This window comes from Panthera leo, chromosome A3 (genome assembly GCF_018350215.1).
Source record: "Panthera leo isolate Ple1 chromosome A3, P.leo_Ple1_pat1.1, whole genome shotgun sequence".
NCBI classification, from domain to species: domain Eukaryota; kingdom Metazoa; phylum Chordata; class Mammalia; order Carnivora; family Felidae; genus Panthera; species Panthera leo.
In genome coordinates, this window is record NC_056681.1 from 28,140,986 (window position 1) to 28,168,372 (window position 27,387).

Genomic DNA, 27,387 nt, shown 5'->3' on the forward strand with positions numbered 1-27,387 from the left:
CAGGTATGAAGTTCAGACAGGGGCTCATTGTCTTGCCTGTGGGTGTCCAGTTACTCCAGCACCATTTGTTCTTCCTTCACTGGATTTGCTTTTACAGCTTTTTCGAGAAGCGATCGTCTCTGTTTATGTGGGTCTATTTGGGGGTTTTCTATTTTTTCCCATTGATCTTTGTGTGTGTCCCTCTGCCAGTATCAAACAGTTTGGATTAATGTGGCTACATAGTAGACCTTAACATTGAGTAGAAATGATTTCTGTCACCGACTTTTTCTTGTCAAGATAGTCTTAGCTATTCTGGGGTCTGTGCCTTTCTGTACAGACTTTAGAATAAGCTTGTTTATGTCTATAGAAACCTTGCTGGGATTTTGATAGGGGTGGCATTAAACCTATAATGAGGAAAATCGACATTTTTACCATGAACATGGTGTATCTCCATTTATTAGGTCCTACTTGATTTCTTTCATCATCATTTTGTAATTTTCAGCAGATAGATCTTATTAAACATGCTTTTGCTATTTCTTCTCTGCAGGAGAGGAGTGATTGTAAATGGCGTTCTGCTCTTAGTTTGATTTTCAAATATTTATTATTGGTGTATAGAAATGCAGTTTATTTTTGTAGATCATTTATGTGCAGTCACCTTGGTGAACTCAGTGTTCTTGGAGTTTTTTTGAGGATTTCTTGGTAACGTCAAGATAGACTATCATGTCATGTGCAAATAGGGGCAGTTTTATTCTTTGCTTTATTCTGTGCTTTTTCTTTCCTTTTTCTTATTTATTTATTGCCTTATTGCAATATGTTATTTAAGAGTGGTGAGAGAGAACATCCTTGCCATATTCCCAGTCTCGGAGGCAAAGTGTTCAGTCTTTCATTATTATTATTATTATTATTTTTAATTCTACCTTTATTTACTAGATCTGTAATAAATACTTCTGAAAACTCATGTAGTTAATGTATATAAAGGACTTAGAACAGTACCTGCCACATAGTAAATGATCGGTAAATATTAGTTGTTACGTCATTATTACTCCACTCATATGACCAGCCTTCTTCCAAAACTCAGTATTTAAGGTCCAGAGAACATACTGCCTAGGGATATATACCTATAGGTGTATATCCATATAGGAATGGAATCCATATCTGCCTATTCAGTGGCTTCCCAGTAAAAGAGAAACTTAATTTGTAAGACTTTTTTTTTTTTTTTTTACCTCTATTCCCATTCCAGTAAGCCAAAAGGGGATAGAAAGCCATAGTGTAGCTTTTCTTCCCTCCTTCCCTAAGTCTCTCCCTCCCACTTAGCTTCAGAAATACCCTCCAATCAACTCAAGTCTAGTATGTTGTTAACTGTAGGTTTTCGTAGGTATTTAAAAAAAATTTTTTTAATGTTTATTTATTTTTGAGAGAGAGAGCGTGAGCAGGGAAGATGCAGAGAGAGAGACAAAATGTGAGGGTGGGGGGGGCAGAGAGAGAGAGAGGGAGACACAGAAACCAATGCAGGCTCCCGGCTCGGAGCTGTCAGCACAGTGGGGCTTAAACTCACGAACCATGACATGAAGACCTGAGCCAAAGTCGGATGTTTAACCGACTGAGCCACCCAGGCGCCCCGTAGGTATTTTTTATGAAGCTCAAGAAGTTCCTCTCTTTTCCTAGTTTGTTGAAAGTTTTTATCATGAGTGGCTTTACATGTTGGATTTTGTCCGATGCATTTTCTGCTTCAATTGATAGGATCGTGCGATTTGTCTTAGCTTACTGATATGGTAGGGATTCGTGAATACTGAACCATCCTTGCATACCAACAGTAAATCCTTGGCATATGATTCTTTTTATATATTTGTAATTCAACTTGTTAGTGTTTTCTTGAGCATTTGTGCATCCCAGTTCATGGGAAACACAGGTCTGTAGTTTTTGTTTTTTGTACTGTCTTTGGTTTTGACATGAGGCAACACTGGCCTCATAAAATGAGTTGGGAAATATTTCTTCATCTTATGTTTTCTGGAAATAACTGTAAATTGGTGTTAATTCTTCTTTAAACGTTTGGTGGCGTTCTCTACTGAAATCATCTGGGTCTGGAGATTTGTTTTGGGTGCTTAAGTATGAATTTTGTTACTAGAATAGAACTATTTAGATTATCTATTTTATTTTGGTGGAGTGGTTGGATTGTGGTTTTTGAAGACTTGGTCTGCTCTGAGTTGTCGAAGTAAGTTGTTTTTAGTTCTCTTATGACCCTTTCAGTGGCAACAGATGTGTTTTAATAGCCCATGTCGCTCTCGATATTGGTGATTTGTGTCTTCTTTCTTTTTGTGTTTGCCAATTTTGCTAGAAGTTTGTCAATTTTATTCATTCTTTGGATGAACTAGTTTTTTTATTGATTTTTCTCTATCATTTTCCTGTTTTCTCTTTCATTGATTTTTATTCTTTATTACTTCCTTACTTTGGCTTGCTTCAGGCTTAATTTGCCCTTTTTCTGTGTTCTTGAGGTCAGAATTCTGATTATCGATTTCTTTCCTCTTTTCCAGTGTTAAGTTTTTAGTGCTAAGAAGTTTTTTTTTTTAATTTTTTGTTAATGTTTATTTACTTTTTGAGAGAGACACACACACACACACAGACACACACACAGATCGTGAGCAGGGGAGGGGCAGAGAGAGAGGGAGACACAGAATCTGAAGCAGGCTCCAGGCTCCAAGCTGGGGCTCAAATTCACAAACCGCGAGCTCATGACCTGAGCCGAAGTTGGATGCTTAACCGACTGAGCCACCCAGGCGCCCCCTTTTTTTTTTTTTTAAGTTTATTTTTTTATTTTGAGAGAGAGCAAGAACACACGTGAGCAGAAGAGGGTCAGAGAGAGAGGGGAAGAGAGAAAATCCCTAGCAGCCTCTATGCTGTCAGTGTGGAGCCCAACATGAGGGGCTCGATCTCACGAACCCTGAGTTCATGACCAGAGCAAAATCAAGAGTAGGACACTTAACCAGTTGAGCCACCCAACTGCCCCTAATAGGTTGTATTTTTATTTTTATTAAGTGCTTTATAGTTTTTTTTTCATGTCTTCCTCTTTGATCTGTGGATTATCTAGAATCATATTGCTTAATTTCCATGTATTACAGGTTTCTTTGCGTTTTGATGTTTAGTGTGAATCTGTATGGTCAAAGAACATACTCTTTATGACTTTAGTTTTTTAAAGTTTGTAAGATTTGTTTTTTGATCCAGGATATGGCTCATTTTAAAACATCGAATTTTTAGAAACTCTGGAGCACTGCCCACTTGTCACTACCTCTGTCTGCCTCAGCACCTCAGCTACAACTTACAATTCTTGTCTATCACAGGCAGAGAAAAGAGACCCAGAGCAGTCTTCCAAGAACCCCTGAGTTAATGACAGGACTGGACCTTGAGCCCTCAGAGCCCTCCCTACCTGGACCAGGAGCCTGGTTCATACTCCCCGAGGAGGCTTGGTCGTCCGTGACCCTTCCCATGACACATGATGAACACACAATGAGGCTGAGGGTGGGGTTGGGCAGGTAAAGAGGAGTAGCCAGTCCAGGCCCTGCGCCCTTACACCCTCACCTTTCTAATGGGGTGGTAAACGAGGAGGGGCAACTCAGATGCCTGAGAAGCTTAGGCCCAAACCTCGGAAACAACACCGGGCTGTTGCCCCCCTCACACAGGTCCGCCGGGCGGCCCATTCCCCCCCTTATAAACAGTCCAAGCGCAAAGCTAAGAGCCGTCGGGGCCGCCATTGCCGCCGACGTCGCCGCTGCCAGAATAGTGTGTGTGGGGTTGCCGGCCAGGTGCAAGCAGCTGATAGCTCGTCTCCTTCCTGCAGGACCTACAAGAACAGCGAGGAACTTCGGTCTCGCATCGTGTCTGGGATCATCACACCTATCCATGAGCACTGGGACAAGGCTAGTGTGAGCAGTCCCCACCGGGAGTTTCCCCCTGCCACTGCCAGAGAGGTGGACCCCCTTCGGATTCAGCCACAGCACCCACACACGAGCCGGCAGCCTCCCTGGTAAGTACAGAGCCCCCATCGGGCAGCGCGTGCTTCTGCAGGGCTCTGGCCATTAACCCTCCTGCCACCTGACTCCCTCTCTGCCCTCCATGCATCTTCAACAAATTGTCAGAGTCTTGGTGGATGGAGAAAGAAAGTGGAGACGTCAATGGAGCGGTGACTTCTTGTACTGCTCCTAGTCACCCTAACTCCTCAGGTTCTCCAGGCTGCAGTGACCTGGGCCAGGCGTTTCAGGGAATGTAGGGATGCAGAAGTACTTGCCCAGAGGGGATGTAAGCCCAGTGTCTTGCTTGTTTCATTTCATCCATTGTAGTTGCCTAAACCTCTTTGACAACTTCAGAAGTTTTCCAAAATGGCATGGGGTATGAGCATGTCACATCCAAGATCTCAGCAGGTTAGGGTGGCAGCATTTAGGACAGACTTGTTGGGCACCTGGGTGACTCGGTTAAGTGTCCAACTTCAGCTCAGGTCATGATCTCACGGTTCATGGGTTTGGGCCCCTTGTCAGACTCTGTGCTGACAGCTCGAAGCCTGGAGCCTGCTTTGGATTCTGTGTCTCCCTCTCTCTCTGCCCCTCCCCTGCTCACAGTCTGCCTCAAGATACCTCTCTCTCTCTCTCTCTCTCTCTCAAAAATAAATAAACTTAAAAAAAAAAAAAAAAAGGAGACTTGTGCTCTGAGGAAGGAGACAGGAACCAGGGGAGACCTTAGTCTCTTGGCTGAGACAGCACTTGCCAATTTAGAGTCCACAGTGTAGTAGTAATGGGGGGTTGGGGAGTTCACTGTGGAGCCCATAGTAAGCACTCAGTAAGTGTTAACTGCCATTGATATTTTATCCTATTTTGCAGTTCTATGTCTTTCATTAATTAAAAACTGGGAAAGTGAATCGTTAGGGTAAGTAACAATTGGCACATCCCTTAGGCACTCTTCGGAAATCCTGGGGAAGGGTGAATAATAAAAAGTAGTTGAAGGGTTTGGCAGCTTGTCTGATCTAACCTCCTTATTTTATAGATAGGAACAGAGATAAGATGGCCTGCCTAAGGTCACCAGCCACTAATAAAGAGGCAGGGCCAGGGCTACGGCTCAGATACCATCCCAGTGCAGTGCTCTGTCTGTGATGCTCCCAGAAAACAGTGACAAGATTTCAGAACAAGCCCTGGACAACAATCAAGGGCAGAGAGAGCAGGAATTTTTACAACTTAAGTAGGTAGTAATTCTCAGCTCTCTCAGACTCACTGCCCATTTCAAACAAATATTCTGTGAAATCTCCTTTACTTCTCTTGAACTGAAATTCATAGGTAAAAATGGCACCTGGGCAGCTCAGTTGGTTAAGCATCCGACTCTTACTCTTGGCTCAGGTCATGATCTCAACGGTTTGTGGGTTTGAGCTCCATGTTGAGCTCTGCCCTGACATCGTGGAGCCTGCTTGGGATTCTGTTTCTCCTCTCTGCCACTCCCCTGCTCGTTCTCTCTCTCTCTCTCTCTTTCCCTCTCTCTCCAAATAAATTAAAAAAAAAAAAAAAAAAGATTCTCGGGGCATGCGGTTAAGCATCCGACTCTTGCTTTCAGTTCAGGTCATGATCTCTTAGTTCGTGAGTTCAAGCCCTGCATCGGGCTCTGTGCTGACAGTGCAGAGCCTACTTGGGGTTCTCTCTCCCTCTCTCTCTGCCCCTTCCCTGCTCATGAGTGCTCGCTCTCTCGCTCTCTCTCTCTCTCTCTTTCAAAAATAAACTTAAAAAAAAGATTCTAAAATAAAAAAATTCATAGCTAATCTAACTGAATGCATACTTCAAAAGGAATCAGTATAAAGTTCTAACTGTAATATAAATGAGAAGCAAAAAGAAAGTAATTAATAATAAGGTAATGTATATTTGATCATGTAGATGCCTGAACACCATTACAGTGGAAAATGTCGTCAGACATTTGCACTTGTGTGTAGAGTTATCTTGAATTTGACAGTAACAGAAGCTGACATATACAGATGCGTTGTAGCAAAACTCAGACTGTATTGCTGTATTGCTATTACAAACTATTGCTGCTACATGATTTTTCTGAAATGCTGCACAGCTCTTAGGAGAATGGCAAACAGAATAGTAGATGGACAGTGTCTCCTATATAAAATGGTCTCAGACTCCGGTGATTTGTAACAAGACTTTCAAAAGTTGTGTGGGATGCAGGTGATTCTTACAATGTAGAATTCGTTATGTAGAATGCGCAGTCTGCCTTAAGTACCATAAGGCCCCTCCAACCACTACGGCAAACAGAAATTCTCCCAAGGCTTCCGCAACAGCACCTGGAGGCTCCCCCATTCTAACTGGGAGTCAGACCTCGAATTTACAATTGTGAAGATAAAATTTCCTAGCCTTGGAAGAACTGAAGGAATCCAAAATCACCATGTTGCAACTTCTCCTGAAATAATGTACGTAGGCACAAATGGTCAGTGTTTGCTAAAACCCTCAGTAAAAGGTTGATGGGGAACTTTACAATGAATAGATCAGGCTGGGGGCACCTGAGCCCGTAGATGAGTCTTAACACTAAAAGTGGGATAGCCAGACATGAAGTGTCTTCTAATGGGATGCGGTAGTAAGTGCATCGCAGCCTGTACCCGGATCCAACTCCCAGTTTAATTGAAGCATGATGGATAGAAGAACAAGTTAAACAGGCCAGACACATGAGGATACGTGTGTTGCAGCCCAAACTGGAACATGAAAATTTTTTACAAGATAAAAAATTGTCAAATAAATGAATAGCATGGAAAAGGGAGAGTGAGGCTGTTACTAAAAGAGTTATATTAACTAAATACAGTGTTGGACCTTGTTTGGATCTTGATTCAGACAAACTAATTCTGTGAGGCCCTGATACCAAAACCAAAGACCACAAGAAAACTACAAACCAGTATCCCTTTTGAATATAGATTTTAAAATCCACCACAAAATACCAGCAAAACAAATCTAGCAACATAAAAGGAGGATTATATACCGTGACCAAATGAAATTTATCCCAGAAATGGTTGGTTTAACATATGAAAATAAGTTCGTGTAATATACCATATTAATAGAACAAAGGCTAAAAACCACATGTTCATCTCAATAGACAGAAAAAAGCATTTGACAAAATCCAACAGCCTTTCATGATAAAAGCATTGAGCAATTGAAGGAGTTTCTTAACTCAATAAATGGCATCTGCAAAAAGCCCACGGCTAACATATTACTTAATGGAGAAAGATTGCATGCTTTTCCCCTAAGATTAGGAACAAGACAAGAATGTCTACTCTTGTTACTTTTATACCCTTGTTACTTTTATATAACATCATATTTGAGATTCTAGCCAGGACAGTCACTCGATAAAAAGAAAAAGTATCTAGATTAAAAAGGAAGAGGTGAAGCAAACTTTGTTTGCCAATGACATGAGATCTCATATATAGAAAATTCTAAGGAATTGTCTAAAAAACTTTTTTTTGAGAGAAAGTGTACAAGCGAGTGGGGGAGGGGCAGAGGGAGAGAGAGAATCCTAAGCAGTTTCCATGCCTAGCACAGAGCTCGCTCTCAGGACTGTGAGATCGTGACCTGAGCTGAAATCAAGAGTTGGATGCTTAACCGTCTGAGCCACCCAGGCACCCCTAAAAACACTTTTAAAATAAGCAAGTTCAGCAGTGTGACAGGATACACAGTCAAAAAACAAAATCAGTTGTATTTCTGTATATTAGCAATGAAAAATCTGAAAATTAAGGAAATCCCATTTATAATAGCCCCCCAAAGAAAAAATACTTAATAAATTTAACGGGGGTGCTTGGGTGGCTCCGTCATTTAAGCGTCCAACTTTGGCTCAGGTCATGATCTCATGGTCTGTGGGTTGGAGCCCCGCGTTGGGCTCTGTGCTGACAGCTCAGAACCTGGAGCCTGCTTTGGATTCTGTGTCTCCCTCTCTCTCTGCTCCTCCCCTGCTTGTGCTCTCTCTCTGTCTCAAAAACAAATGAATGAATGAATGAATGAATAAATAAATAAAATAAGATAAAATATAAAATAAAAAATAAAATTAGCTGCCAAGTGCTTTCCCCCTTAGAAACAAGGCAGAGAGACCCTGTCTCACCACTCTTACTCAGCATAGTACTGAAAGTTTTGCCACCACATTAAGAATTAAAAGGGATGCAGATAAGACGGGAAGAAATAAAACAGTTTATATTTGCAGATGACATGATAGTCTACATGGAAAAATCCTACAGAATCTACCTAATCATAATCATAATAATAGTGTTCAGCAACGATACCAGCTCAGGGCTCAGAATGAATGTGAGCTGGTAATTCCAATTGGATCACAGATTTAAATGTGAAGCTTAATACTACAACACTTTTAGAAGAACGCACAGGAGAAAATCTTTAGGATCTGGGGCTTGTTGAAGAGTTCTTAGGGCACTAAAAGCATAGTCTGTAACAGAAAGAAATCGACAAATTGGACTTCATCAACATTAAAAACTTTTGCTCTGGGAAAGACCCTGTTAATGAGAACGTAAACTACAGGCTGGGGGAAAATGTTTGCAAACCACACATGTGACAGAGCAGTCCTATCTCTAAGGATCCAGAACACTCAAGACTCGACAGGTTAAAAAACCGTCCAATTAGAAAATGGGACGAGGATATGAAAACATACCACACTGAGAAGGATAAACAGATAGATGGCAGATAGCACATGAAAAGGTGTTCGCCATCATTAGCCACTAGGGAAATGCAAATTAAACAACATGATCCTTCACACCTAGAATAGCTAAAATTAGAAATAGCAGTGATACCAAATGCTGGCGAGGGTGCAGAGAAACTGAATCTCTTCTGCATTGCTGGTGGGAATGTAAAATGGTACGGCCACTCGAGAACATTGTTTGGCAGTTTCTTTAAGAACTAAACAAACACTAGTAAGATCTAGGAATCGCATTCCTGGGTGTTTATCTTAGAGGACCAAAAATTATGCCCACACAAAAGCCTGTACGCAGATGTTCATAGCAGCTTTGTTTGTAATAGCCAAAAACAGAAACAGCCCAAATGTCCCTCCGTTGGTGAGTGGTTAAGCACCCTGTGGCACTGCTCGTGGAATACTATCTGCAATATAAAGGAGCGAACTGTTGATGCACAAAATATTTAGGATGGAGCTCAGGGGCATTGTGCTGGGTGAAAAAAAAAATTCCAAAAGGTCACACACTGTATGATTCCATTTATAGAACATTTTCGAAATGATAGTATTCTAGACATTCTAAACAGATTAGTGGTTGCCAGAGATTAGGAATGGGGGCTGAGGCAGGCTGTTGGGTATGATTAGAAAGGCAGGGGAGGTAGCATGAGGGAGCTTTGTGGTGGTATAACTTGGAGAAAACTGGGTGAAGGTACCCAGGATTCCTCCGCACTATTTTTCCAACTTCCTGTGACTCTTTAATTATTTAAAGATAAAAGGTATTTAAAAATTTACAGCGTGCCTAGGTGGCTCCGTCAGTTAAGCATCTGACTTTGGCTCAGGTCATGATCTTGCAGCTCGCGTGTTCGAGCCCTGCGTTGGGCTCTGTGCTGACAGCTCAGAGCCTGGAGCTGGCTTCGGATTCTCCGTCTCTCTGCCCCTCCCCTGCTTACGTTCTGTCTGTCTTTCTGTCTCTTTCAAAAACTAAACATTTAAAAGAAATTTGTAAAATTTTTACCTTTAGGGGTGCCTGGGTGGCTTAGTCAGTTAAGCATCTGATTTTGGCTCAGGTCATGATTTCATGGTTCGTGGGTTCGAGCCCTGCGTCGGACTCTGTGCTGACAGCTCAGAGCCTAGAGCTTGCCCCAGATTCTGTGTCTCCCTCTCTCTGCCCCTCCCCTGCTCATGCTCTGTCTCAAATAAGTAAATGTTTTAAAAAATGTTTTTAATTAAGAAGTATTTAAAACTTTAGATGCTGAGGGGCCACTTAGGTTCTTCAATTCCGGTATTTCTTGAGCTCACTAGGTGGGAAGCTCTAGATCTAGCCCCAGGTGCTTCACGAAGACCAGTGATGCCATCTGCGCCTGCTGTCATCACAGGGAGGGACAGGGTGCTAGGGAGCACATAGGTAGAGGAGCCGGAACCACTCTTGGTGTTCAGGGAAGGCTTCCCCTAAGGCAGGTTCCTAAAGAATGAGGAGGGTAGGAAGGTGTTCCAGCATGAAGGCTTGTCCTGTGCAGAGCCCTGGAAGGTTCGGAAGTGATTAGAGTCAGGTGCGATGGGGGTGGAGGTGACAGGGCAGAAGGCTGACCCTCATTGTTCCTGCATACCACTCTTAGCGCCTGCCACTTTTTCCACCCCCCCACCCACCCCCCATGTCAAGGAGAGAGTATTAAATGGCAGGCAGGAGCAGAGGCCTTGGAGGTGGGTCTAACTCTGCTTCTGCTTTCCCCACTACACCCTTCGGTTTCAGTGTACGTAATCAGTTTGTACAAATTCAGTGTAGTCAGCGCACACTGAGTATGGAGGAAAACCCATCGCCTTGCCCTCCCTCCATTAGGTCTTTCTCAAGCAAACCTGTCTCCCAGGACTAGCACACTGAACTGGGTGAGATGGTTGGAGAGGAGGTGGAGTGTTTAGGGAGGCTTTTTGCCGGCCACGCACCCCCCTCTGCCTCCGCTCCTCACCAGCCCCCTTCCTCTATCAGCACAGATGTCTGTAATGACACCGATTCCTTCGTTGAGCCCCCGTCGACTCCAGGTTGCCGGGCAACCAGCACTCACACTTTCACCTTTTTGTTTTTCCCTCAGATGCTGGATTTGGGGGTGGGGCCTTAGGGCAGGAAGGCCTGAAAGAGCCCCGGAGCCTCCCATCTGGCTGCTGCGGGGTGTTAATTAGCCCATCAGTGAACAGCGCAGCTCCTGCTCTGAGCAGGAAATGGCAGCCTCTGCCCCCTTCCCACAGGACACAGTCCTGTGTCTCACTGCTTGCCTTCCACACCCCCATCTAAGTCTGTCCCATCCCTGGAAACTTCTAAACCAAACCAAAATAGGGTGTCTGTCCTAGCGTGGAAGGAGATTTGAGTGTGTGGGGACGTGTAGCTAGCGCTTGTCAAAGGATGCTGAGTCTGCCAGTTTGGTGCTGGCTGCTTCTAGGCCAGGGATGTACGTGGCGAGGACATTCCCTTGTGATGGAGACTCAATAGCAGAAAGTAGGGTCTGTCCTACTCCTGACATCTCTAGGGAAGAGTTACTGAAAACAGCCCATCTGTAAGGGAAGGGTTGTGTGTGTGTGTGTGTGCGTGTGTGTGTGTATCTAAGCCTAACTTTTGTTGTTGTTGTCTTACAATTCTAACCCATTTCCCTTTGCCCCATCTGTCCTCAGTCAGACCGTATGCCCCAGATCCTACTCGCTGTTTTGAAAAACCAGTTTTTCCTATGCTTATCTGGCTTCACTAAAAATAAATCCTCAGATCTAAAGCTCTTGTCTTTCAAAATTCATTTTCAGTCCCAGTCTGTGTCTTTGCATATTTTTAATGTTTCTGATATTTTGTGTCGTGCATTTCCTTTTTAAAGTTTCATAATCTGTTTACTAAAGTGCCAAACATCTCTTTTTTAGTATCTGATATTTTATTTTGCTGATATGCTGTAGTCTTGCCTAACCTCCATGGAGTATTTTAAGCATGTTCAGTTTTTCATCTTAAATAGTAAAGTTCTGTGCATCTGCATAGAGTTTTTTCCTTTTACTTCATTGAGTTATATTTTCAATGCTGGCAGAGCTCAACATTTTTTAGTCTCAGAAACCCTCTTGAACTCTGAATTATTGAGAAAGAATTATTAAATTCTGAATTATTAAAGAGTTCTTATTTATCAATCAATATTTACCATATTAGAAATTACAACTGAAATTTTACAAATACATATTTATTCATTCACTTAAAAAATAACAATGGACGCCTAGGTGGCTCAGTCAGTTGAGCATCCAACTTCGGCTTGGGTCATGATCTCATGGGTTCGAGCCCCACGTCGGGCTCTGTGCTGACTGACATCTCAGAGCCTGGAGCCTGCTTTGGATTCTGTGTCACTATCTCTCTCTCTCTCTTAAATATAAAAAATTAAAAAGTTTTTAAAAAACAATAATAAACCCATTGTATATTAACACAAATAACACATTTTTACAAAAATACTATTTTCCCCCAAACACAGAAATTGCACGAGAAGAATGATTTGTTTCACTTTGCTGCAGACCTGTTTATCATTAGGTATGGAAGATAACTAGGTTCTCACTTCTGCTTCTGCATTTAGTCTGCAGGCGGTAATGTTTTTGTTGAGCCTTACCCTAATAGTTATAAGAAAAGAGAAGACTGGCTTAATAATGTTTTCAAATAATTGTGGATATTCTTATTTGCATTACACCAAAACTGGACAAGTGATAGTTTCTTGAAGGGTTAATTGTAGTGTGGAATCTGAATACCTAACAGCGAAGGTACATTCTTGTACATTATTACTTAAAAATCCACTGGTCTGTCATGTCCTTTGGGTGGATCTTTTACCCATGTATGATATTGGAAGATCATGTATCGATCATTTGGAAAATATTGGTTCACTGAGTTAATGCAGATCCGCTAAATGCTGACTCATTATCCAGTAGCAAAAAAGTCCCATTCATCAATATTACTATTCTCATCACCATCAGGACTGGGAAGCCGTCAAGCTACTGATGAGTACAAATTTTCAAATCGTTAATTTTCACCCAAAAGCTTCAGTTTTATCATTGGCAACAGTGTCAGTTGTTTGTCTTGTAGTAACAGGCCCGCATTGTTTTGAGAAAATGTCTACTATGTAGCCCAAGTCTGAATAATCATGGTTTGTCTGTCAGTCATTCTTTCAAGTTAAAATGGTTTTCCATGAAAAAATGGCTAGTTGAGCTAGCAACTTAACTGTGAAAGTATTGGTAAGTGCCATTGTACTTCTTTATGCAGAAGTGCTCTATGCCTGTTTCCCATTTCGTCACAAAGAATACCAAGAAGAGGTGTATTCAAAGATGGGAATTTTAGAACACTGGGTAATTTTTTACTGCTTCATCAAGGACATTCTAAAGTGACACGAGAGTTATGCAGCAAGTGACTGGTGAGGGAGGGTACACCCGACTGCTAGTTTAGTGTCCCTGCTTTGATTCATGCTAAGGAATCAGTGATTTCTCTCACCGCTGCTTTTGTACCATCAGTGCAAATGTCAACACGGTGAAGAAAGCAAATAGCTTCTAAGATGAAATAGCTTTGATCTCATGGACCCCCTGAAATGAAAGAGTTTCAGGGACCCCTAGAGTTCTCTGGAGAACATTTTGAATCCTTTCTTTTTCTTTTTTTAAAATGTTTACAAGCCCTTTTAGATATTCCCTTTTGTTGAAGAGTCTTTCAGATCTCTTACCCATTTTTATATTCGGTTGTCTTATCTTTTTATGATTTGTAGGCATTGTTTGTATATTCTGGATTTAAGTCCTTGGTCAGATACATGTATTGCAAATATTTTCCCTCTGTGGTTTGCCTTTGCACTCTATCAGCGGTGTTTTTTAAATTAAAATATTCTTAATTTTTATGTAATCTAGCTTATCAGTGCTTTCCCTTTATGTTTGGTGTTCTTTTTGACGTTTGAGAAATCTTTGCCCTACCCCACAGTCATGGAAGATTTCTCAGATATTTTTTCTAGGAGCTCTGTTGTTTTACCTTTTATATTTAGATCTATAACCCATTTGAAATTAATTTTATGTGTGGTACAAGATAGATTGATGTCTTACTATATTGAATCCAGTTGGTACAGCACCATATTCCAAAACGATTTATCCTCTACCTATGTCACAGTAATAATTAAATTTTCAATTTCTACTCGTCATGAAACTATTTCCTTTTTTTGTGTGTGTGTGTGTACATATTTAGTTTGAGAGAGAGAGAGCACAAGCAGGAGAGGGGCAGAGAAAGAGGGAGAGAGAATCCCAATGCAGGGCTCAAACTTACCCACTATGAGATGATGACCTGAGCTGAAATCAAGAGTCAGGTGCTTAATCGACTGAGCCACCCAGGCGGCGCCCCTGTTATTCCGTATTCTTAAAATTGTCTTTCCTCTTAGAGGCAAATAATCTTGATCTCTTTGTCTTTCTCATGTATGGCAAAGCTAGTTCAATAATAATTATTCAGTCACTGCTTGTTGAGTGCCAATTATCGTAAGCCACAAGCTAGGCGTTTCATCCATATGCGCGTATTTTATTCTCTCAACCCCATGAGATGGGCAAGGGCTCTCCTCATTTTACAAGTAAGGAGACTGAGGTTCGTGTATAAGTAATTTGATCACAACCAGTAAAAAGCAGTTGTGATATAATAATAGAATATTGGATACCACCTCTTGAACTTTTTATTATGTACCAGGTGTTACACTCTTGTAAACATCCTCGTGTGATACCTACAACAACCTCGAGAAATACTGTTGTCGTACTTTACAGGAGAGAAAGCTAAGGTGTGGGGATTTCACGACCTACCCCAAGTCACACAGCCATTAGATGGTGAAGCCAGAATTTGAACGTGGGTCTAACTCTAAAGCCTTTGCTTTTGCCTTCTTACGATTTCTCGTTCCCAAGTAAGTCGTTTAAGTGTTGCTTATGTGTCAGGCACTGTACTGGACACTGGGAATACATGATGAGGTGTGGACCCAGCCTTGAAGGAGTTCACAGTTGATCCCCCACTGATTGCCCTGTTCATTCCAGATCATAAGTCCTTTAAAAACAATGACAAGTATTTTCTGAGGTCTGCTAAAGCACAGAGAAGGGTGATTATTCTGAATAATATTCTGAAGGATTGAGTGGTACAAGATAGAAGGAAAGGCTTCACAGAGATAATGCCTGATGAGCTAAATTCTATAGGACTAATAAAAATTCTGTGATATTGAAAGTAATTGGCATGTATGGCTGAGGGGACAGTGGGTTTAAATGAGGCTCTGAAATCATCTCATGCGTGTGTATGTTGGGGCAAGGGAGGGAGTGAGGGCATTATATTTGTACTGGCATGTGAAAGGAGAGTAGGTGAATGTGAGGACCACATCACAAGGGGCCCCATGTGCTAAGGAGCTAGATTTGATCCTGGGTAATGGGAACCATCAAAACATTTGGGACAGAAAGCAGTCTGGTTGGGACCCCATGAACCACTGACTTTTTTCTGTGGAGGAATCCCGGTTAGGTTCTGACAACTAACGTGGTTAATATTTAGCAAGTCTTTACTGTGTGCCAAGCAGTTACATTAAGTGTAAAATATAATCTCTTAATCCTCCTAATGAGAATGAGATAGATGCTTCTATTCCCATTTTATAGAAAAGAAAACTGAGGCACAGAGAGGTTAATTAACTTAGCCAAACCAACATAGCTCATAAACATTGGAGCAAGATTCAGCCTTTAGTATTTCCTCCTTTTTTTTTTTTTAATTTTTTTTAATGTTTATTCATTATTGAGAGATAGAGACTGAGCATGAGCAGGGGAGTGGCAGAGAGAGGGGGAAACACAGAATCCGAAGCAGGCCGAGCTGTGAGCACAGAGCCCGACGCAGGGCTCGAACTCACAGACCGTGAGATCATGACCCGAGCCGAAGTTGGATGCCCGACTGACTGAGCCACCCAGGCACGCCTAGTATTTCCTCCTTGTAACACATGTATCAGCAATCGTTTCAAAAGAAATGATCGTTTTGGATTGTTCCGAGAATAAAGAGAAAGTGGTGTGGTTGGAACTCAGTAAACTTGGGGGTGGAGAATAGAGAGATCGGTGATGACACTGTGGGGGTGAGCAAAGGCCAGGGCATGCGGAGTCTTGGGGGCAAGATCAAAAGCAGTAGGGATCCCTGGGAGGGACTTCATACTGTTTATGTTTTATTTTTGAATCACTCTGGCTCCTTTGTGGAGAATGGAGTATGAAGGTCCAAGAGCAGAAACAGGAAGATGGCGCCAGGAGCTGACATGGGCACCCAGGGAACAAACAACGGTGGTGGGGGGGTGAATGGTGGCAGAGACGAGGCAGATGATCTGGGGTATGTTTGGAAGTATACCTGATAGGACTTGCTGATGGGTTGGTTTAATGAAGGAGAGACAGATCCAGGATGATGCAAGGCTTTTGTGTTTCTTAGCCTAAGTCATCCCTAACTTGGGGCTACCATAGCTAACACCTCAGTGAACATACTTTGAAACTTAGAGCACATCTCTGAATGTTTCCTTAGCATCTGTCGCTGGAAGTAGAACCAAACAATTGTATTCGTTGGCATTCCCACGGTATTTTGATGCTGTGTCCCTATCCTTGCCATGTTGCTGGAGTTGGTCTCCTTTTTCTTTTAAAATGTTTAGAAAAGCATCACCCCCGTAACATTTGTGAGCTAACTGAACCCAAATTTAGTTCCTTGTTTTTGTAGGACTTGAGCTCCCCATTCCTCATTGGCTGTGGGCTGAGGGCCTCTCAGCCCCTTAAGATTCCCTACGTCTCTTCTCACACGGCCCCCTCCGTCTTCAAAGCCAGCGATAGTATGTCAAGTCCTTCTCATGTTTTGACTCTCCCCTTCCACCTTCTCTTCTGCTGCCAGCTAGAGAAAGTTTTCTGCTTTTTAGGGCCCATGTAAGTAGATTAGCCCATTCATATAATCTCCCCTTTTTGAAGTCAACTGTGCAGTATTACCTAAAACAATCGCAGGAGTGATTTGTCATCATATCACAGGTTCTGGGGATTAGACAGTGTGGAATATTGAGAGGGGGCCATTTCTAGAAATGTTACCTACCATAGCCTACCGTCTGGCTTCCCAAATGCAAAATACATTTCCCCTCCCCTCCCCATCACCTTCGGGGTAACGTGTACCCATGACTACATCAGCTGAGTGTAAAATCTTACCTGAATTTCATCAGCTTGCAGAACTCCAATCTCACCTTCTGAATCCTCCAAGTCAGGTGCAGTTGAGGCTTCTGAGCACAACTCCTGTCTGTTGATCAGAGAAGCAGGTTGTCCCCATCATACAGTGGTAGGACAGGCAGAGGGTAACATTTACCGATTTCTTTCTTTTTTTTTAAGTTTATTATTTTTTGAGAGCGCGCATGCAGGAGTGGGGGAGGGGCAGAGAGAGAGGGAAAGAGAGAATCCCAAGCAGGCTCCGCGCTGTTAGTGAACCGTGAGCTCACGACCTGAACGGAAATCAAGAGTAGAATGCTTAACCAAGTGAGCCCCCGGGCGCCCCCCCAGTTAACTGATTTCTGACAGAAAAAAAACATGTGCACAAAAGTCACCAATTACATCATCATTTATAGTTACACCTACCAGAAGCAATACCAATACATACCATAGAAGGTCAAGTAAATGTTAAAAATTTGCTTCACTTGAGTGATTATTACTTGGTCATTAAAAATGTCAATAGCAAAGACAGACAACTTGGGAAATACAGGACATAAGTGGAGGAAAACAGTGGGATCTAAAATGATAGCATTATAATTTTATAAAAGCATGCTTATGAAAATAGACTAGAAAAGACTAGCAAAAAGAATCATGTTAGATTATGGTGATATCTTTCTTACAATTTTTAAATTTATGCATATCTGTTTCTTTTTTTCTTCTAAAAATATTTGTCTTCCTAGCCCAAATGCGATACTTCCCACCCATCCTCCATTCCCAGTTCACCTTTGAACTCACAGGATATCCTCAGCAGGGGGAAAAGAGAAGGTTTAGTGCTCTGCTTGCTCAGAGCACTGTAACTGCTGCCATACGTGTATATGCACGCACACTCTTGTCTACTGTCCTCAGCATCTCCATGTCCCCAGTCCTAAATTTCTACGCTTAGCAGAACAGAGTAAATAATCCTAGGCTACCAGAATTTTCCAGCTGAACTTGTACCCTGGCAGTCTTAGTCATTGGTGTTCCCCAGACTAGCAAAGTCCAGTCACGTTTCACTCAGCTTGTGAAACATACAGAATCTCAAGTCCCACTCGTGATCTTCTGGATTAAAACCTGCCCTTTTCTTGCACTGCTGGTGGGAATGCAAGCTGGTGCAGCCACTCCAGAAAACAACGTGGAGGTTCCTCAAAAAATTAAAAATAGAACTGCTCTACGACCCAGTAATAGCACTACTAGGAATTCATCCAAAAGGTACAGGAGTGCTGATTCATAGGGGCACATGTACCCCAGTGTTTATAGCAGCACTTTCAACAATAGCCAAATTATGGAAAGAGCCTAAATGCCCACCCACTGATGAATGATAAAGATGTGTTTATATATACAATGGAATACTACTTGACAATGAGAAAGAATGAAATCTTGCCATTTGCAACAACGTGGATGGAACTGGCGAGTATTATGCTGAGTGAAAGAAGTCAGTCAGAGAAAGACAGATATCATATGTTTTCACTCATATGTGGAATTTAAGAAACTTAACAGAAGACCATGGGGGAAGGGAAGGGAAAAGAATAGTTTCAAACAGAGAGGGAGGCAAACCATAAGACGCTCTTAAATACAGAGAACAAACTGAGGGTTGATGGGGGAGCACGAGAGAGGGGAAAATGGGTGATGGGCATTGAGGAGGGCACTTGCTGGGATGAACATTGGGTGTTGTATGTCAGTGATGAATCACGGGAATCTACTCCCGAAACCAAGAGTACACTGTATATGCTGTATGTTAGCTAACTTGACAATAAAGTATATTTAAAAAAAAAAAAAAAAAGAAAAGAAAACTGCCCTTAGCCAGATCCCCCACTGATGCATCTGCACATTACAGTTTGAGTAGAACTGGGTGGTCCAAACAATGCTTGGCAGCACATACGTGGTACAGCACTGGACAGCACTGCAAAGGCTTTGAAAACAACTGACATTGAAACCAGAACTTGGATCCTGAAGCCAGCTATGTTGATTGCCTGCTAAAACAGAAATATCAGGATTCTTCAGAGCCTCCAGGATACAATTCTAAATTACTGGGCATACAAAGAACCAAGAAAACTTCAACTCACACAACTCACAAAAAGGTAACAGGTGCCAGCACCGAGGTGACACAGATGTTGGGATTATCTGACAAAGACAGAAAGCAGCTATTATAAAAATACTGCAAGAAGTGAGGGCAGACTGTCCTGAACTGAATAGAGCAGCAGGTCTCAGCAAAGAAATAGCAGGTATGAAGAAGAACCAAATGGAAATTTTAGAATTGAAAAGTAAAATAATCAAAATAAGCTCACTGGATGAAGGCATATCAGAATGGAAATAACAGAAGAAAGAATAAACTTGAAGACCGAGCAGTAGAAATTATCTTGTCTGAACACAGATTGAAAAATAAAGCTTCAGGGATTTGTGGGACAGTTATAAAAGGTCTAACATAGGGGCAATCAGAGTCTTAAAAGAGGAGAAAGAGGACAGTACAGAAAAATTATCCCAAGAAAATAAGGGCTGAAAACTCCCCAGATTTGGCAAAAGACATTTTGGGCAAAAAACCCACAAATTGAAAAAGCTCAGCAAACCCTAAATGGATAAACCCAAGAAAGTCCATGTGCAGACATATAATCTAGCTGCCAAGAACTAAAAATGAAGAAAAAAAAAATCATGAAAGCAGCTAGGGAAAAACAGTGACTGGCCTATAGAAGAATAAGAACGTGAACAATTGTGGATTTCTCATTAGAAATCATGGAGACCAGGAAGAGGTAGACAGATGTTCTCAAAGTATGGAGAAAAAAGAATTGTCAACCCAGAATTCTGTATCCAGCAAATATTTCACTTTATTTCTGAAGGATATTAAGAGCTCTTAGTGAAAGGAAACTAAGAATTCACAGTCAACAGCTCTTCTCAAAAGGAATTGCTAAAGGAAGTTCTTCAGACAGAAGGGAAATGAGACCAGATGGAAACTTGGAACGTCAGGAATGCAGGAAGAGCAATAGAAATGGTAAATGTCTAGGTAAATAGAACTGTTCTCTTGAATTCTCTAAAATGTGTTTTACAGTTGAAAGCAAAAATTACACATTTCACTTTATGTCAGTATAATAGGGAGCAACTGTAACATAGAGGAGAATGAATGGACCTGTATATGCCTTCTACGGTCTCTGCCTCCTACTTGAAATGGTAAAATACTGTTTCAAAGTAGACTGAAGAGGTTCAGTCTGTATATTTGATCCCTCAAGCAACCACTTGGAAAAGACTCTGAGATCGAGTAAAAAACACTAAAATTGAATAAAAAGAGGAAACAGAGGAATGAAAAACAGAGGGAACATTTGGAAAACGAATAATAAATGGTAGTAGCTATAAATCTAAACCTATCACATAAAATCACACTAAATGTAAATGGTCTCAACACATCAGTTTGAGCATGGATGGGTTTTGATGTTGGGCAGACCCAGGATGAATACTGTATTGGCCACTTACTACCTATGTGGCTTTGTTTAAGAAACCTTGCTTCTGAGCCTGTTTCCTCATCTGTAAAATAAGAATAAAAATCATACGTACTCAGAGGGCTGCTGCAAAGGTGAAATATGATAATGTATATAAGGCGCTCAGTGCATCCAGCTGTTAAAAAAGGAGAGATACATATTTGCTCTCTATGCATAGTATTTTTGGAAGGACATACAAGAAGCTGGTATCTTAGTTGTCTGTAGGAAGACCTGGTAGGCTGGGGAACAAGGGTGAAAGGGAGAATTTTTGCTTTTGTGGGCCCACAATCTTTTATGTACAATTCTGATATCAAAGGAGCTCTGAGGGGCACCTGGGTGGCTCAGTCCGTTGAGCGTCCAGCTCTTGATTTCGGCTCAGATCATGATCCCAGGGATCGAGTGGGATTGAGTCCCATGTTGGACTCTGCGCTGAGCATGGACCTTGAGATATATTCTCTCTCCCTCTCCCTCTCCCTCTCCCTCTCCCTCTCCCTCTCCCTCTCCCTCTCCCTCTCCCTCTCCCTCTCCCTCTCTTTCCCCTCTCTCTCCCTCTCTCTCCGTCCTTCCCTCCCTCCCCCTCCCTCCCTCTCCCTTCCTCTCCCCCTTTCTCTCCCCCTTCCTCTCCCTTCCTCTCCCCCCCTCCCCCTTCCTCTCCCATAAGATTGGTGCCAAACCCTGTCCTGAAGTGGCATGAAGCTCCTCATACATTCATTTATCCCACTTACATATGAATAGGCATTCGTTTTGCAGAAACATTAGGGTATTTGTTACAGCCCGGGTGCTGCTTGGGAGTGTTACACAATGTAAGTTAGGTACACCCATCTGACCTTTCTAAACCTGAAGAATTCTGAATTCCAGAACACATCTAGCCTAAGATTATGGACCTGTGGGTCTTTTATCAGTCTTGAATTTTGAAACGGGTAGATGCATTACCTGTTGAGAAGATTACATTTTCAAAATTAGTTTTTTTTAAACTAAATTAGTACAGGGCAGGCTCTTGGTAAATAGCAGTGGTGGCTGTTACCCACTTCTTCCAGGCCTTGCCTGGCAGCATGTCTGTCTGAGCCTGCTGCGGCTGTGTCATTGTCAACAGCAGGCCCTGTGAGTGTTACTTCTTAGACTTCAGTCTTCTAAATTTCTTTTTTTTTTTTTTTTAATTTTTTTTTTTTTTTTTACGTTTATTTATTTTTGAGACAGAGAGAGACAGAGCATGAACAGGGGAGGGGCAAAGAGAGAGGGAGACACAGAATCGGAAGCAGGCTCCAGAGCCCGACGCAGGGCTCGAACTCACGGACCGCGAGATCGTGACCTGAGCCGAAGTCGGACGCTCAACCGACTGAGCCACCCAGGCGCCCCTAGACTTCAGTCTTCTTAAAAGACTCAGGTGCAGAGGTTTGTGACAGACCCCTGCCAACCACCTAGATCATCCTCCACCCAGAGCACAGGGCCCGTCTTCTGACCTCCAGTCCCGAGGCCTTTCCACATCACCAGACCGTGTAGCTGTTAGAGTGGTGTCAGCGGGATTTGTGTGCCCAAGAGAGGAGTGGGTGTCGTTTTTATCTAAGAGGAGAGGGGAGCACAGAAGGAGGAAATCGTGTGTGTTTGGGATCACCTTCAAATCCCTTAGGGGGGCCCCCGTTGGAGCCAGGATCATATGGTCATGTGGAGCTGATTACCAGTTGAAGGAGGGGCTTGATTTCAGAGACCTTATACAAAAGTCAGCTTTATTTTAATCCCTGTAGCCTCATTCAACATATTCTGGACTGAGACTTTTTTTTTTTTTTTTTTTTTTTTTTTGAGGCATTCCCCTCAAAAGAACGGTCAAGAAGAAATTATAGCCAGGGGGACTTGCTGGACTGAGACTAATTTTTTTTTTTTTTTTTTTTTTTTAATGTTTAAGAGAGAGAAAGAGTGCAAGCAGAGGAGGGGCAGAGAGAGGGGGAGAGAACATCTTAAGCAGGCTCCACGCCTAGCATGGAGCCCAACATACGGCTCAATCCCACAACTCTGGGATCATGACCTCAGCTGAAATCAAGAGTCAGTCACTTAACCAACTGAGCCACCCAGGGGACCCAGGACTGAGACTATTTTAAAATGGGTTCTGAGCATGTGCATAATAAATTCACAGAAGTGTGCGTGCATGTGTTGCGGCAAGATTGTGGTAAGTGTTGAGTCAAGAGATAGGCTGTGACAATTTCAAGTACACAAATGGTTGCCACGGGCCTGGCAGCTGCCTTTTCCAGTTTCTCTTCTCTGTTCCTTCTCCCTGCCCCGTCCCGTGCTCTGTGGCCCAGGAGAGAAAAGGAGAAAAGGCTATGTGTTTCAGGAGCTATAAGGTGCTGTTCTCCTAGGCATTTTTATGGCCATTAGAAGCCCCTTCTGTTTGCTGACCTGTAGTGGACCATTTCATGGAGATACACTCGGTGCTCTCCAGCACTCCTGTCCATCCACAGTGTGGCATGATGTTAACAGAAGCCACCAGCAAATTTGAACTAGGACTTGGGAACAGTCATCTACATCAGGAAAAATTCCTTCCCTTGGAAACCTAGCCACATCCACCTAAATCACAGTATCCTTTCCAGCATAATAGGTAGAACTGACTGAAGAAGCATCTCCTTTTGGATTTTTTCCCAGTTCTTTAATTAATGGCTTCTTACCTGTAAGTGTATATTAGCTGCTATTTACAAGGCTCGCCTGAGGTCTGGCAGGAACCCCCACCCCCTCCAGAACTGCAAGGTTTGTATTGCTTGCTAGGTCTCCAAGCAGGTTCCAAAGCACACTTTTGCAAATTTTAAGTATTTTTGTTTTATAGGAAGAAACCAGAAAAGCATAAAGAAAATCATCCCAGGAGTAACTGTCACTCTGTGCTCCTTTCAATTTTTATTTAGACATACACGCCCCCGCACACATTTTTCACAGTTGATTCCCTGGGCTATTCCTAGGCTATCTCTTTTTCCCCCCCACAGTTAGCACTAGAGCATAAGCATTTTTTCACATCATTTTATTTTATTTTATTTTATTTTATTTTATTTTATTTTATTTTATTTATTTTATTGTAAACGTTTTATTTTAAACGTTTGTTTATTTTTGAGGGAGAGAGAGCAGAGAGAGAGGGGGACAGAGGATCCAAAGCGGGCTCTGCGCTGACAGCTGCAAGCCTGATGAGGGGCTCAAACCCATAAACCGTGAGATATGACCTGAGCTGAAGTCAGACACTTAACCGACTGAGCCACCCAAGGCTCCCCTTTTCATATCATTTTGAAACCTCTGAGAACATTGTCTCCACAACTGCATTTAGGGATCCACCATAAAGTGCCTAACTGGTCCCTACTTAAGCCAATTCCAATTACCTTGATTAAAGTCTTTATGGTGATATTTTAATTTGAATTATGTATTGTTTAAGATAAATGCCTAGATAAAGAACTATTGGATCAAAGAGTATAAAGATACCTTAAGACTTGTGAAAGACACAGGTGTTTTGTATATATTAGACAGTACAGAATTGCTTTCCAGAAAGGATGCTCTCATTTATGCTCCTAGGTCATGCATTCCCAGTGAGAACAAAAGTGGGTTCTTGGTGTAGAGGTGAAAAAAATCTTAGAGGTTACAGTGGTTTGTGGCCCTCCAGTGGGCAGCGCATGAACAGATACACGGTGTCTGTGGGATCGAAATGTCGTGGAGAGGCCATACTGTTCTGGCTGAGTGTGGACACCCATCTTATTTCATCCCTGGAAGCTTTTAAGTCTTAGTCTTGGAGTTTGGGTTTTGTTTTTACGATATTTTCTAATCTGAAAGTTCTTGGTTCGTGATACAAAGTTTAGAAACTTGAGAAAAGTGTAAATAAAATAAAATTTATCTTGAGGTTACTAACCACTGTCAGTATGTCTATTTTCTGCAGTATCGAGGTCTCCTTGTTTTTAGCTTTGTGTTCAACTCTTTTCAATATTGCCCTTGTAATATATTAGTCTGTGCCAAAGACCACTTTGAAATATCCCTCGTGTTATGGTCTCGTGCGGGGATTTCCCCTGTCCTCCATACCTGGGAGTGCATTTGTGCCCCCACGGGCATTGGGTTCAAGCCCCCGGGAGCCCAGGCGCCCGGCTGCTATGGGACTTGTGGTAATTGTCCCTTGTTTGTTTCAGGTGTGATCCCCTGGGCCCGTTTGCTGTCGGGGGAGAGGATCTGGACCCCTTTGGGTGAGTCCTGCCAGGGAGGGGGCAGCAACACAACTTACTCTTGTGACTTTTCAGGCTCAGCTCACCTTCTAATCTTAGAGCTTTTCGTCAGCCTTGCTTTGGGGTGAAGGAGGCTGCTGGGGCTGAGCGGCTGAGAAGTCACCGCCGCTGTTCCGCTCTGCCGTGCCTGCAGCAGTGAGGGAGAGCTCTGCTGGCGGGGTGGGGGAGGCGCCGAGCAAGCCAGCAGACAACTCCCCTGTCATTAGCTGACCCCGCTGGCCCTGGCGGAGGACAGCAGCCTCCCTTGGATGGAAGGGTTTCTCAGGTGCAGGCTGAAGAGCACATGGTGGGCGACAGACTGAAGGGCAGCTCAGGGCTCCTCAGCAGTCACCTCACTTGCTCAGGGGAGTCTCTGATCCCCAGTAGACTGTGTGTGTGGTTTCTGTCGTGCACCCAACAAAGTCACTACAGCCTAGCCAGGCCCTGTCTTCTCTGAATGCTTCCGGGTAGATTTCAACCTGTGCTGCAAAGCGACCCCAACTTGAGCACCTCATTTTTAGACAGTGGGAAATCGCATGAGCCTGAAGTTAAGCTTGAACAGTGGCCGCAAAGTTTGGGGAACATCAGCTCACACATCCTGCTTTGAGCACAGGAGGTCAGGTGCGTGGAACTCCTTGAGGGACAGATGCTATCAGGAGCCAGATTTGGGCAGTCCACGTGCAGTCCTAGATCACCCTGAGGCGCTCTCAGGAAACTGCAAGAAAGCCATCATCCGGAATTGTCCCAATGCCATTACTAGTCCTTAGACCTAAAATAGTGCCCTACAGAACCTTATGATGGTTCTCCGTTGACCTTGGCAAGTTCTGGCACCTGTTCTTGATCAAGTTGTCCCCCTTGGATGTAGAACATGGCAGGGATCTCAGTTTTGTGGGTTTGGGCAGCCTGGAAAGCTGAAAGGGCAGGCCGTACATGCCGGGAAAGGTGTGCTCTTGGTGTTCCTATTCTTGCCCACTTCCTGCTGACTCCCGGGCAACCGTCCATCAGTGTCTGCTTGAGCTCTCCAGAGTACGTATCCCAGGCATTTTTAGTCCACTCACCTCCTTCGCCTCTTCTCCAGCAGCTCCTCGCCCCACCTGCTTACCCACCTTTTCTTCTTGCCTCAGGTGTCGGAGAGGTGGCATGATCGTGGATCCCCTGAGATCTGGCTTCCCGAGAGCACTCATTGACCCATCCTCGGGCCTCCCAAACCGTCTTCCTCCAGGCGCTGTGCCCCCAGGAGCACGCTTTGACCCCTTTGGACCCATTGGGACCAGCCCGTCTGGGTAGGTACTCACTCAGGCCCGCTGAGAAATAGGGCCTGATGGCAGCTCAGCTCAGCTCAGCGTTGCGGGAGCAAGCAGTCTGACTCTAGGTGCGGAGTCACCACTGGCTCCGTCATCCCCCACTGCCGAGGGAGTGGAGCCTCCTCCGGGCCCCATGCTTGAGGCCTCCCCAGAGCTCCCCAGCCCTCGGTGCTTCCCTTCCTCCAGCCCCCTCGGGGAGCACTCAGAGGAGGAGCTGCTCATACTCACTGAAGTTTAAGTCCGTGTCAGGACGCTGGATTCTAATAGCAACACTTAGGGGTACATATTACTGTGCATATTGCATAGATGCAGAAGTCAAGACCCTGGAAGATGAATTAACTTACCCAGGGTGGGAGAGTCAGGATCATGGCTGTAGAGCATGTGCATTTCAACCCCACAGAGCACCACGTTGTTCTGGAGGGCAGGCTCCCTCTGCTCAGGCCCCGTCTGCCTGTGCGCCCCTGACCCCGCCATCACTCCCAACTCACCAGCCCCTCTTTCCATTCCAGACCTAACCCAGACCATCTCCCCCCACCGGGCTACGATGATATGTACCTGTGAAGGCCTCAAGAATGTAACATCCCAGCCTTCCCTCCACTCTCCTGGAGCTGCCGCCGCTGGCCCCGTCAGCAGCCGTGTTCTTGCGGTCTGGGGGCGAGGGACTCTGCCCATGTGTTTGCAGGCTGGCTGGGATTGCCTCCCCACCCCCTGTCAGAGCCAAGACACCTGCTGCAGCTCTCCACCCAGCTGCATATAGGTCCCAAAGAGCAGTCTGTGTGTCTCTCTCACCACCAGCTCCCGCACACTTCTCAAGGGACACTTCGGCAACATATACCCTCGGCCCGATGCAGTCGCAGCTGCAGCACTATAAGAACAGAACGCATTTTGGATGTTATTATAAGAACCAAATGTCAATACAAAAATCATGTTGCCAGGCTCCCACTCTTCTTTTCTGCGCAGCTCCTTCCATTTCTGAGACTTTAGAGTTGAAATCTTTCTGGGGCCAAATGACTCTTTTCCTACCCAGGGCCTGTTCTTGCTTCTCAGGCACCTTCCCTTCATAAATTGCTTTTGCAGTGTGGCTACACAGACGAAAATGAGAGACTAGAAAGCCCCATAGGCCGCATAGGCCACAAGGAAGACTTTCACAGGGGCAGGCACATTGCAGAGAGACTGCGTCATGCGGAGAAGGGCAGAATCCTCCAGTTCTGCTTGCCCGCACAGACCTGAAGGCTGATCTCATTTTTGCCACTAACTTACCGAGTTGACCCTAAGCAGGGCTCTCCCTTCCCAGGGCTTTCCTGCTGCCCTAGGAGGTGCCCTTCCTACTCTACAACATTCTGATGCCTGCCTCTGTGTGTGGCCACCTCTCGGAACTGGGCAAAGGAAAAGAATGAATTTTTGACGCTTTGTGTGGTGCTTACCTACAGGGTAACTCCGTGTCCCTTGGGGCCCACGCAAGAAAAGCACAGGAGCACGGGCTCCATCTGAGTGTGGTATTGAACCCCCGTAGGAGCAGGGAGCCCAGCC

The 27,387-nt window shown here is 43.8% G+C and overlaps 1 protein-coding gene across 3 annotated transcripts in view; it reads left to right on the forward strand.

Moving 5' to 3' along the window:
• Positions 1-26,794, forward strand: part of PSMF1 (proteasome inhibitor subunit 1) — a 46,638-nt gene extending 19,844 nt beyond the window's left edge. For 2 of the 3 annotated variants that reach the window (XM_042931372.1, XM_042931373.1), the window contains exons 5-8: positions 3,812-3,997; positions 24,482-24,535; positions 25,678-25,836; positions 26,367-26,794. In XM_042931372.1, coding sequence (XP_042787306.1) covers positions 3,812-3,997; positions 24,482-24,535; positions 25,678-25,836; positions 26,367-26,418 — 451 coding nt within the window. In that variant the 3' untranslated portion in view covers positions 26,419-26,794. Of the gene's footprint in view, positions 1-3,811; positions 3,998-24,481; positions 24,536-25,074; positions 25,175-25,677; positions 25,837-26,366 lie in introns of those variants that run through there. The other variant, XR_006200506.1, reaches the window with a different exon arrangement.
• Positions 26,795-27,387: the final 593 nt, after the last annotated feature.